The sequence below is a fragment of the Chaetodon trifascialis genome, chromosome 19, assembly GCF_039877785.1.
Source record: "Chaetodon trifascialis isolate fChaTrf1 chromosome 19, fChaTrf1.hap1, whole genome shotgun sequence".
NCBI lineage: Eukaryota > Metazoa > Chordata > Actinopteri > Chaetodontiformes > Chaetodontidae > Chaetodon > Chaetodon trifascialis.
In genome coordinates, this window is record NC_092074.1 from 22,522,158 (window position 1) to 22,534,963 (window position 12,806).

Genomic DNA, 12,806 nt, shown 5'->3' on the forward strand with positions numbered 1-12,806 from the left:
AGCATTCATTTGCAATCACATCTCTAGATGAGCAGGTGTCCAATATTTACTCTCCTTTCAGCTCAAATTTGGTCTCCACCTGCTCCTGGGGAAATGTCTGAATGCTCCACTATGTCCACCAGCTGGACTGGTTTTAGTACTGGAAAGGCAGTGTACAATGAGTTTACTGGAAAACAATAAGATGACAGATGGAGAGCTTTGTCACTATAAGCACCAGCTTCCAGATTAGTCATGTGACCCTACAAATATTTGAGCACATTTATGTATAAATTCGTTAAAGCTTGTGTGCCATCGAAGCACAGGATCGTGTCCTCGGGCTCCTCTCCAGGGTGAGATGACTAACATACCTTTCGGTGGTGGAAACAGTGCTACCAGCACCACCTGGTGAACCTGCAGGCTGGAGTAATTCTGCTCATATTTGAGACAAACTACACAAAGTACACAAAGCTGAAGTGTGTCTGTACAAGTCAAACAGTGTTCGCTCTCCAACACTTCTGTCCTGTCCCTCTCTGCTGCTGCTCCTACAGGCCAGGACAAACAAGACAAAATGCTCTCTGAGGTTCAAAATGAGATGTTTTTAAAGGTTTCATGAGAACAAAACAGCTCCTCGGGCAGCTTCACACATCAACACCGTACAGAGCCACCGGAGCATCGGCGCCTTGAACACACGTCGACTGATGAATGACCGCTGCTGGCCTGTACGAGGCCCTCCAGAAGACAGAGATCACCGTACTGCTTGTGTCAAAGACCTCCACCGTGTCTGACAGCAGCGGCTCGGGCCGGCGGACGAGCCCGAGCGCTGCATAAATAAACATGAGCAGTCAGTTGTTTCCATAATCACATTTTTGACAGGCATTATATTGAACGAGAGGCAGTGAAATGCAATCACACATCAATGGTAAAAACTAACACATATATTAAGTAAAACTATACACGTACATGAAGTTATATGGGGGTGGGGAGTGTGTTCTCTACATTAAAATGTAACCTGAACAAAGCCCTATTTCAGTTCTGTGGTTAGTTATTGAGGAAGACTTCATCCAACTAAAGGTAATCTTCTAACATGTAGACTGGGATGACTGAAGAGTGCTCACAGAAACATCAGAGGGTCACCCGGGGTAGTCACATGTTTGAGGTTTGTGAACATCAAATCAAAGGTCTGAAATGAGGGAGTTTTTCCAAGACAAACAACTCAAGAGTGCAACATCAGGAAACACATGAAACAAACAGGAACCACAGCACGGATAGCTTAATTCAAACACAAATCTCCCAAAACACAGAAAACACAGCTCAAACCTGACACGAGGAGGCGTTTCAACGCAACATACAAACAGAAAGTTACCAAATCCAGCACCTCAGCACTGTACTTCAGTCACAAGACCCAAGCTGTAACCTTTATTTCTGTGTACTTGAGTAAAATAAAGTGCTGATAGCAGCTGCTCGTTAATCACCTGTATAGAAACCTTCTTCCCTGTAGCCTAAGTGCATACAATAATTTGGTCCGAGCCCCTCAGCCCCAATTTTCACAACCTAATTGATTCCCCAAATCATTGTGCTAAGCTATTCAAGTGCTTTAAATACTAAATTAAGACACTTAATTCAATCTAAGTTTAGCTTTAGTGAGGTTTTCCTTGAGGTATGAATTTAACTATCAAAAAGTCACACCAGATAACGACCACAGATCGCGGTTTCGGGTGTGAAAGCCTGTCAACAAATACTCAACACCTATTACTTAATATGCAAATGCATAATTGGATTAAGTGCAAACTGCATACAAACGCCACAGAATGCATGAGCTCCACAGCTTTGGCAACCGTTTGAAGAATTTCGTTCCACGCTTTGAAAAATACTCGACTGCTACTCTTTAGTCTGATGGTATGAAAGGTGAGCAGACTCGTTTGAAGTCAGTTTCTTAAAAAAATAGCTCGTTTAAGGATAAAATTCATCTCTTTTGGAAATATTAACTCGTAAAATTGAGATAGCACCCCCCCACCCTGGTCTCACGGCTCTTTGGTGGTACAGTACGACCACAGGTCAGCGTGTGCCTCGTCTTTGGAGAAGCAAAGATTCCACTTTACGGATCTGAAGGAGAAAACTGGAGTTTTAGTAGCTAAAAAGTACCTTCATAAAATGTACGAGCCAGTGGATGCATTTCCTAACTTTCTGTTTTAAAACTGGGAAGACTGGAGCCCTAAGTGCTGCTGCTACAGATGAACCAGTCTCTGACAGACGAACCATGAGTGAGGACAATGAGACAGTCGCCTTTAGCAGCGTCGTAGCAGTGCAGTCTGGATGATGAAGGCTGTGCAAAATGGCATTCTGAGGTCTGCCTTCCTCTCGACACCTTCCGACACGAGGGGCTCTCAATGATGGGACTGTGAGGAGGATGAGGAGGAGGAGGAGGGCTGGGAGGGCAGCAGGCTGTGTGTGCGTGAAGGTCGCTGGGGTCGCGACTGCTGGGCGGCGGTCCCACAATCAGAGGAGTCCAGGCCCGGGCTGCCTTCATTCACCTCCATGTCCAGCTGGGCCGGACACTCGAAGTGGACACAGTGGAACACCTGAGGACAGACCAGAGTCAGACACGGACCGGAGAAGTCACCATCACACACAGACGACCTCCTTTACGAGCTGCTGACAATGCTAACAACCAGCTAGCATAAACACAGACACTGTTTGTCCAATGCTAAAACGACCCACCGACCCACAGTGAGCAGCGTTCTCACCTCGTTAGCAGTGTTGTGAGTCCCAACAATACGGATGAAGGAAGCAGGCTGCTTATCAAACTTCAGAGTCTGCCATGATCTGTGAGAGAGGAGGGTCGAAACATCAGAGCGGGATTCCTGAACACGCGGATCGTATCTCAGGCTAAATGTTCTGTTTTGATTACATTTCCTGTTCGTAGGCTTTACAAGAAAAGTCTGTCAACTATTTGACATTAAGCCTGGCATTTCCTGTTCCTTAAAAGTCTCGAGCAACAGCTTTTTAAGTGCACATCTGCCAAAAACTGAAGATTTATAACTGAGTATAACAGAGTACTTTTCATCCTGCCTCCATTCAGGAAGTGACCTTCAGACAAGCCTTCCTCAGCAAACAGCATGAGGCTCAAGTTCCTTCACAATTGAACAGAGGAGAAAGTGTCGTCTGTTGGTAACTGCAATGATGCGATATGACCAACAAACGCACTTCTGACCTGCTGACACACTGAAATAATGTAGAAGATCCATCTGTGCTGCCTTTCACAGACATGTCTTCAACACACAAACCTACATGTCTTGAATTTTTAACGTTATTCAAGATGTCTCTGTGCCGGGTTTGACAGATCGACCTGACAGCTGTGCTCAAGGACTTCAGGTAACAGGAAAAGTCACCGTGCTGACAGCAGGAAACAGGGGCCTCACCGGCACGCCACCCTGGTGCGGTCGATCACCTTCGTCCACTGCTGCTGGTTGGTGGAGACTTCAATGTAGTAACTGTAGGAGCGCTCGTCACAGTCCCACAGCAGCAGCCTGAACAGGAAGAGGAAGTGAAGGAACAACAAACGCTGTCGGCCTGTTTTCAACTCACTCGCTGCTTCAGACGGCAGATTAAAACGACTCTTCAGATTAATGACAGCAGCCAAACATCGACGTCAAACAGCTGTGATGTGTTTTAAAGCTAAAGCAGCCGTGGTGACACAATTCAACGTTCGCCTGATTTAGAAAAAATGAATGCTTAATTTAATGTTTGAGATGCTTAATTTGACTGTGAAGGGCCGTCCACACACACAATACCTCTAACGATGTGAGCGTCCACGCTGATGAATCCACGCTGAGTCAGGAGCTCAGTCTTACCTCAGTGAGCTAACGGAGTAGGGCTGAGCCAGCTGGATGACGATCGCTCCAGAGCCCAGCTGATGGCAGGTGTAGCCGGAGTCCCAGTCGTAGTTGCGCGTGTCGCCGTTGAGCAAGGCGTTTCTGCTGCGGCTCACACCCTCGATGACGCTGGCACACGACGCGATGGTCGCCACGTTCTCACCGGGAACTGCAGACGTTTGATGCAGAGTTATAGGTTTATTCACAACAAGCTGACGGCAGAAACGCTTCAGTTTTGTTTCTGCGTCCATTTCTGAAACTTACCCAGAAGTCCGTTGTCCAGGGTGAACGAGCGGTTGGTGAACATGCATTCAAAAGCCACAAGGTGGAAGACCTTGTTGACTGTGTTGTGTGTCCCCACGATGCGAACGTACCTGAGACACAACGAGCGACATCAGGTAATAATTCTGTTATTCAGAAAACGGACATCAAGATTCAAAGTCTGTTTGTTCAAACGCAGTGACAGAGGCTTTAAGACGAGCTGCTAAAGGAAAGGCGAGTTCTTATTTTGAAAGTTTAATATAAAATCAAATTACAGCATAAATACTATTATACACCATCAACATACATTAAGAGATCTTTAAAGTAAAGGGAGGGGTTGTTGCCAGACTGTTGAGTTAGGCTGTATTGGTTTTAGCTGGGTGTACCTAATAAACTGGCAACTCAGTGTAAACATATTGTTTGAGGGTAAACTTGCGTGAGATTTTGCTCTGAACAGATCTCTGGAGGTGGAAAGTTGGTTGGTTGTGTTTTAGTGACGATGCAGCCTCACGCTTGCCTCCCTTCAGGCGAGCTTGAGTCACATCTGCTCACATCTGTTTGGATGTTTCCGCTGTTATCTCAAACCAGGCGCGCCCACAGCACGTTATTCCAAATCTAAAGCGTCTCCAGCTCAAGAGGCACCAAAATACTCAAACGCTTGAAATATTCTCCTCTGTCCTCTGCCTCTCATTTACAAGCCGTGGTTTTCTTGGAAAGCAGATTCCAAAAAACTTGCGACGCTGCATCAAACAGAAATAAAACAGAATGTGATCACATCCTTTATGACATAAACTGGTCAGTTTCTTTACCTGCAAACTCGTGGTGTGAAGTACAGATTCTGCCAGGAGCGACAGAGATACTTCGAATGATCCACCACACGCACCCAGTCCAGCTCGTCCATAGATACCTCGATGTAGTACGAGTACGACCTGCAGTGATCAAGAAGGACATGTTGATTCAGAGCACGAGCTCTGACGCACTTTGTTTCCGTGTATAAAGTCAGTATGATGAGGCTCATTAAAAAGCAAAAACTACACACAGTTTCTTGTTCAAATATGGTGGAAACAGAATAATCATATGTTAAAAGTCCAAGTACATAAGAAAATTTCCTGGAAAGGAAAAAGTCTTAAAGGAGCATCACGATGAAAGATCTGTGTTTTATTCCACTGCTGGCCGTTTTAGTTTGGAACAACAATGAGTCTGACAGGCCTCAAGAAAACATGCCATGACACACCGAGACAACCACAAAAACCCAAGTCTTATCTTATCTTATCTTAAAAACACAGTGAATCACACCCTATCAGAAAAAAGACAAGACCCTGCTATGGCAGTTTGTCTTACCGGCTGTCTTTGTCCCACAGCAGCAGGCGGATGTGGTTAATGATGGACGACTGGCCGAGTTTGACCTGGATCCCGGCCCTGCCGTCCTCCTCGATGGGGTGTCTGGAGAAGCCGTGGTCCAGGTCGTAGTTCTGGGTGTCTCCATCCAGCAGCGCCGACTTCAGCTCCCCTTTTACCACCTGAGCTCCGTACTTCATGGTGGCAATGTTCTCCTCTGGGACTGAAACCCAGGAAGACACAAAATAAGACGTGAAATACACAGATAATGTGAGAAAAACAAAGAAGTAAATCAGATGAGGGTCTAAGAGCACTGACTGAGCATGCCACGGTAGTTCAGGTCCATGTTGCGGCTCTCGGAGCGGGTCTTGATGGCGTCCAGCAGGTCGTCTGGGCTCAGGAGGCCCGACGGTCGCACCACGTTCAGCATCTCTGTCAGAGTCATGAGGGGCAGCCGCACCGCCGCCATCACTTCCTGGGTGTCGGTTCCCTCCACGTGCTGCCGGCACCAACGACACAAAGCCTGGAAGATCTCCTTCTCGCTGGCAGCAAACGAGTCCCGCCTGACCACAGTGAGCAGCGCTGTCTGCGCACACACACGCGCACACACACACACACACACACACACACACACACACACACACACACACACACACACACACACACACACACACACACACACACGTTTTAATCAAACAATTGTTTCAGTTAACAAAACTAAACATGTGGTGGCTTCTTGCTTTTCCTGCATTTCACATCACTGTAAAACAAATACTTTGGGAAGATCTGACTGTAAGTTTATGGGACTTCTTCTGTGTCATTAGCTTAGCTAAAGTTCAATCAGGTGACACATGCTGTGTCCTGTGTCTGTCTCACACAGATCACCTGTCTGCCACTAGAGGTCCCTGTATCTCAGCTGTCACACCAAAGGAACAGAGAGAAATGCCCAGAGAGGAAGAATGAAGGCTGCCCTCATGTAATGTACAACTCTTCATACACCATTCTACAATCCTGCAAACGCTTACCTTGGAGAGCATGAGGAAGCCGTCAGAATTCAACACTTCAGGTGCGTGTCTGTCCATGTAGGCGCAGCAGGCCGCACTGAGCGCGCTCAGCGAGTACAGACTGGCCACGTCAAAAACCAGGCAGACGTTGTTGGTGTGTAGGATGGTGCGAAGGAACTCGGAGGTGGAGTCCTCCAGCGGCTGGAGGCCGTAGCGGTGAGCCAGGCCCAGGAAGTCCAGCAGCACCTCTTCCCGGGCGGAGCTGAGGCTGGCCCGGCCCGTGTACAGGTAGTGTAGCAGCATGGAGAAGGCTTCGGCCCGCGTCTCCTCCAGACACACCTCGGCCTGGGGCTGGGACTCTTTCATCCCACCGTACAGCAGGGCCCTGAAGGAGCCGAGGAGACGGGGAAAGATGATAGGTTTCTACTTCATTGTCAGTGATTAGTAATTTTCTAACTTCCTGTCATTCCTCTTTTGAGGTTTGTGGATTTAAAGACTTAAGGACGAGCTTACTGAAGGACCTTTAGGATGGAGAGCGTTAACTGAAGGGACAGGAACCATTAGTTTAGACATTTAGGCCCAATCCAAATGTTCCCTCTAAACTGCGTCCATGTCTGTTTACCACTTAATCCATCTTTTATTAACAAAAGTAAAATACACAACATTCAAACAAACAACAGTAGAGCATACCACATCTCATTTAAATAACACGTGAGAGGAACACAACATGAAAATCACAGGAATACACATGTAAACATATTCAGACTGAGATCTCACTGACAAAAGCATCATCATCATCATCATCATCATCACCACTGAAGACGGGCTTCACGGTTACCTGAAGTAGTGGCAGCGAGCTGCCAGGATGACTCGGTGCGCCGGGAAGCGCTTCCCCTCCACGATGAAGGTGACATCGCTGTACTCCTCGCCCAGCACCAGGGCTCCCAGCTGCTCCGACAGCAGGTGGATGTGATCGATCTCCGACACGGAGGCCAGTGGACGCAGAGGGTGGCTGTTACTCATGGTCGACGGCTGCCAGAGTCACATCTGACACAGGAGTAAGAAAAGCAGACATTAGCGGAGGCGCAGCCAGAGGCTTGGCTAACGGCGCATAGCTAGCTTAATGCTAACAAGAATGTCAAGAGGTCTACCGGCAGGCGGGAAAAATGTGGTGAACTAACTTCAGCTGACGCAATCTGGCATGTTTCTTTTGTTTCTGTGTTTCATTTTTCAGACGTGGATGCGACAGCTAGCTAAGATGTTGAGCTTTCTTGTTTACAGCCGCTGGTCTCGCGGACATCTGACACCTGAATAAGCGTTAGCTAATAGCTCGCTAACGTTTCCTTTTCTTTTCTCCGTTTATTCCACATTTTTAACTTACCGAGCAGCTCTCATTCACTCCACCGTTTAAATAAAGATGATTTCAAAAATACAGTCTTGTTATTTTTCCACTGTGAGGAAATATTCAGCATCAAATTTACAATCCTTCGAACATTACGCCACCGGAAGTCAATTCTGGGTCATTGAACAGGAACTTCCGGTTCGAGAAACGGTTTTCAAAAGAAAGAGCCCCGGAAAGGTGTTCAACAGGTTCGATGATAGAAACACCTGTTAATTACGTTTTTATTAACTCTTCTTCTTTAACAAACATTACCATAAGTTTTAAATGCACTGTGCGTTTCCAATCGAATTTCAGTGGTGGAAAGTAACTGAAGTACTCAAGTACAATATAGCAAGTACGATTCCTAATTGTGGTATTTGCTACAGTTACTATACTTACTTATACTATGCTTTGCAAATTAAGTTTCTAAAAACCAACATTGTGCATATAAATGCAATGCATTGTTACACAGTAAATGAAACCACCAAATAGTATCTAAAATAGGTATTTTTAGTTGCAACCAGTATAAAAATTCTGCCTACATTTCAATGCATCAGTAAAATATTCCAGTAGTATAATATATAATAATGTAGTACTGACAGAGGCCATTTTGCCAATGTTTACCTGTAAGTAAGAATTTGCTTGGAGTATTTTTACATTGTGATTTTGCTTAAAGATCTGAATACTGCTTCCACCACTGCCAAAATGACTTCACTGTTACAGGCATCAACTCTGGATCAACTCTGAACAATCTGAAAGTAATTATTGTGCAGCTGTTTTTCTTTCCTCTCATCCTGTGATCAGAAAGGTGTCACTTCCTCATGGTGACTGTTATCCTTTATTATTTATAAAGATGTGACTCGAAGTCACTTTTGGATGGATACTTTGATGCCTGAATATTCAAAGCTAACTGAACTGCAGGAACTACGACAACAGAAACAACAGCAGGAAAAATATTACAATAAAAAATAAAAGCATTAAAAATACTGATGAAGTATTAGCACAGATCAGCACATCCATCACGAAGGACAATTAAGTGCATGACAGCAAGCTCATCAAGAAAAATGTGTGAAATATATATAATGCTCATTTACATTTTAAACAGCCACCCTTCAGTTATTGCTCCTCCTTTTTCCACTCTGCCACAAAATAAGGAACTACACCCTCCTCTGAAGAAGAAGAAGCTTTTTACAATAATCTAAATGAGAATGATCACAAAAAAAAACTTTAACAGACATCAGCGAAGATCTGGTGACACGAGTTTGGTGTGTGGTCAGCTGATGGTCGCGTAGAGGTTGCTTGGATCACAGGACGATGCTTTCACAGTCGTGTAGGTCACTGCATCACCTTCATCATCGTCCTTTTTACTCTGAACCTGGCAGGAAAAAACATGATATGAATGACATGAGACAACTCACTAAACTCTGTGAAAGACTAGGACAACATAACAGAGTGCAGCACAACACAAAACAACACAACACAACATTAAAAACTGACAGAATGTAAAGCATCACAACATCTCAAGTGTGACCAGTCAGACAGCTTACCTGAGCTTTACTGTTGGTCTTCTTGGTGTAGCTGACGGAGGCGTAGGAAACACCATCTTCAGGATCAGCCTGCACAGGGAAGACAACATGGCCGCTCAGTCCTAACGTGGATTTACACTGACTCGCTTCAAACTTAATTCTATCCTATTTTATCACAGTCAGCTTTTTAAATTCCATCACTTCTGCCGAGGAGGTCATGTTTTGTTCCTGTCATGTCTCAAATTGTTGTAAATAAGCTTATTTGTGGTGGATTGACCCCTGACCTCGGGTGTTAGGACCCCTGCATCATCTAACTTCCCTTTTCATGTTTGCTGCACATCCTCTCTCTCATCACTGTACAGAAAGTGAAACACAGTTAGAGTCAGAGAGGGTGACTTTGTGCTGGTGGAGGGTGTGATCTCACTGTGTCCTGGCTACTTCCTGGAGGAAGAGGCTGAGTCCCTGCAGGGTTTGAGGTCAGTCGCTGGACAGACACAGTTAGAGCTGGTCAGAAAGCGTCTCACAGTTCAGTTCATGCACATGCAGTCGGGACACAATGCAAACAGCTGGACCACGAGACAGTGTGTCTGAATCCACCACAACCAGCACAAATACTGTCGCTGTGAAGCCTCTAATGTCAGAGCTGATGAAAGGCTGCAGCCACTGAACACAGGACAGTCAGCACTGTTCATCTCAGCTCATCCTTTCTCAGCTACAGAACCAAATTCACACTTTTTAAACTCACCACACTGTCGTTCGTCCGTGTTTTGTTGCCTGAAAAGACAAAAAGAGTCGACTTCAGCTTCCAAACAGATCATCTAGTTTGATTGAAACTTCCCGGTGATGAAAGTTAAATCTGAGCTCTCACCTTCAGCTCTCCTCCCTCTGATGACTTTCACAACAATCATTAAAAGAGCGACTAGAACCACAGCCACAACGATGCACAACCACCACCAATCTGCAAACACAGTGAAAACAGGTGAAGCTTCGTGGCTGCAGCGGTCTGTTCTGTTCAGTCACTGAGCTGAAAGAGAATTACTTCAGATTTTCATTCACGGTTTTAAACAAATCAAACACTTTTAGTAGAAAAACACAATCTGCAGCTTCTCAACAAGACAAACACTGAGCTCAGCTTCACTCACGGCTTCTTCCCACAGCTTTCAGCCTCATGTCACAGTTGAAACGGGGTTGAAAGCTCCACAAAAAATCAGAAAGTGCAGTTGCAGCTGACAAACGAGACGAAGCAGAAAAGTCCAAACATGAAGCAGAGACACAAAGTGTCCGTCAGGATCTGAGCGCTCGTCTGCCTGCAGGTCTTTGCTGACTGAATTCAGCACAAACAGACACATGAAAGCGTTCAGTCTCGACCTTTAAGTTCTGTTGAAGCTCCTTTGATTGTGGTGATGGTTCCTGCTTTTGTGCTTGATTCTGCTGTTGTTGTTGTTGTTGTTGTTGTTGTTGTTTTGTCCTCACCTGAGCAGATGAACACAGCTCAACAAACTGTTCAGTGCAAAACTTGTGTTTAAATCCATAAAATAAAACAATATTTCAGGTAATTATTCAGTGTGAAGTGACTTTAAACAGCTCAACATATTCTCACCTGGTTTCTCGCCTGACGGCTGACGGATGAAGGCAAACAGCTCCTCTTTGTCACCATCGGTCACTTTACACTTGAAGAATTCATACCTTGGTGTGTAAATGTAATGTGAAGACAGAAACTTCACAGAGTCGACGCAAGCAGGCTGTGGTGTCCTGATTTGTTGGTTATGTTCATCCCCTTCTTGACCGTTATATAACCACTGCACTTTGAGTTCACATCGTTCATATGTCGTCACAGAGCAGATTAACGTCGCCTTATCAGTGTCCTTATGTTCAGTCACTGGAGAAGATGGAGATAATGAGAGAAAGACAACGAGAGTGAAATCAGCCTCATCACTGAATCATAATTATTGTAATGTTTCAGCATTTTGTTCTAAAGTGACAGTTTGAGCTGAAAACACTTTGATGTAAATACTCACTGTGAATAACAGACAGATGAACCAAAGAGTCTGAACCTTGTTTTCCTGATATGAACTCTCTGCATGTGTAACGACCAACATCCTCGTCTGTGACCGTCTTCATGACCAGAGAACAGTCCTCTGTGACGCTCAGTCTGTCTGACACATCAACCAGCTCCACTGCTGCTTCTCTTCTTGAAACTTTGAAAGTCCACGTTGTCCTGTTACAGTCAGTCTGATCATTTGTCACACTGTCACACGGCAAAGTGACTTCATCTCCAAGTCTGCCAATGACGGAGTCTCGTCCCGCTGAGAGGAGACAGAAATGCAAAGAAAAAAGAGAAATATCACTATTAATGACTATTAATCCATTTCCAAGAGTTCAGTAAACTCATCAATCGCCTGGTTGGAGGACAAACAGACGACCTGGTTGTCAGATCAAAACATTCATGATATTGATAAATTAGCTTTTTAAAATGTTTATTATTCACGCTCGTTATATTTATTCTTACCTGTAAACTGAAGCACCAGCATCAGAAACACAGATATTTTAATCCATCTGAATTCAGCCATCGTGCCTCTCTGTCTCTCTCTGCTTCTCTTACTTCTGAAAGAAAAATGTTCGATCGATATAAAGGAGTTCAAATGAGCTCAACCCGAAACATCTACAGCAGTAAAATGCAGCAAACACATGAATGCAGCAGCAACATGAATCCACAAACTGCAGATAGAAAAACACATTTTATTGCTGCAGTACTTTCATTTTCATACTTGAAGTCAAATTTCCTTGGATATTGTCAGTGTGGTATTAGTACTTATTAAAGATGTACTTGTTGCACCACTGGTTATCACTTCTCCTTTCCACTTTGTGCTGTGACTGGCTAACCTGCCACACCTCTCGCTGGGGAAAAGGCTTTTCATAGCAACAAACCATCAAAATGGTAGAAGAGGAAGCTTTCACAGCCGTGAAGGTCACAGCAGCATCATCATCTTCATAAAATAAGATAATTTAGCCGGAGCCGGGGACACAACAAGCAGCACAACACATAAAACACACAACATTACATGACACAATAATGCAAGTAGACAACAAACATTACAAAGAGGAAAAGAACACAAAAATGTGATTCAGTGAAATATAAAAAGACTGATGAGAATCAGGACGAGGAGCGTCGGCAGTGTGTTCTGCACATGCTCGGCTCAGTTACACAGTGCAGACGGGTGGTTGAGTCTGACATCAGTGCTTCACCTGCGGTTTGGAGCTTTTTATGCTCCATTCTCACTGCAGAAACACCAAGCTGAGTGCTTAAAGTGTGAGTGTATTTATATTTATCTGTAGGTGCATCCAAAACTTGAGAAAGTAGACTGAGTTCAGTGCATTCTCAGGTCGCTTTGAGGGCATTTCTATCTTTACTTAAACATTTCAGCGCCCAATGAGAACAGAGCTG

General features: G+C 44.8%; 3 protein-coding genes across 3 annotated transcripts in view; 1 reads left to right on the forward strand and 2 right to left on the reverse strand.

Moving 5' to 3' along the window:
• LOC139347268 (uncharacterized) overlaps positions 1-12,806 on the forward strand; it is a 233,030-nt gene that overhangs the window by 184,907 nt on the left and 35,317 nt on the right. The window lies entirely within an intron of this gene.
• btbd9 (BTB (POZ) domain containing 9) lies at positions 557-8,005 on the reverse strand. Its single transcript, XM_070987752.1, has 11 exons — positions 7,836-8,005; positions 7,293-7,501; positions 6,476-6,839; positions 5,769-6,036; positions 5,454-5,673; positions 4,922-5,041; positions 4,116-4,225; positions 3,831-4,020; positions 3,399-3,506; positions 2,724-2,802; positions 557-2,558 (listed from the first exon to the last, which is right to left on the reverse strand). The coding sequence occupies exons 2-11, from the start codon at positions 7,475-7,477 to the stop codon at positions 2,364-2,366; spliced, it is 1,839 nt and encodes a 612-aa protein (XP_070843853.1). The 5' UTR covers positions 7,478-7,501; positions 7,836-8,005; the 3' UTR covers positions 557-2,363.
• Positions 10,719-11,971, reverse strand: LOC139348080 (uncharacterized). The gene is made up of 4 exons (XM_070988026.1): positions 11,871-11,971; positions 11,380-11,667; positions 10,962-11,240; positions 10,719-10,834 (listed from the first exon to the last, which is right to left on the reverse strand). Exons 1-4 carry the CDS (start codon positions 11,929-11,931, stop codon positions 10,719-10,721), a joined length of 744 nt encoding a protein of 247 aa, XP_070844127.1. The 5' UTR covers positions 11,932-11,971.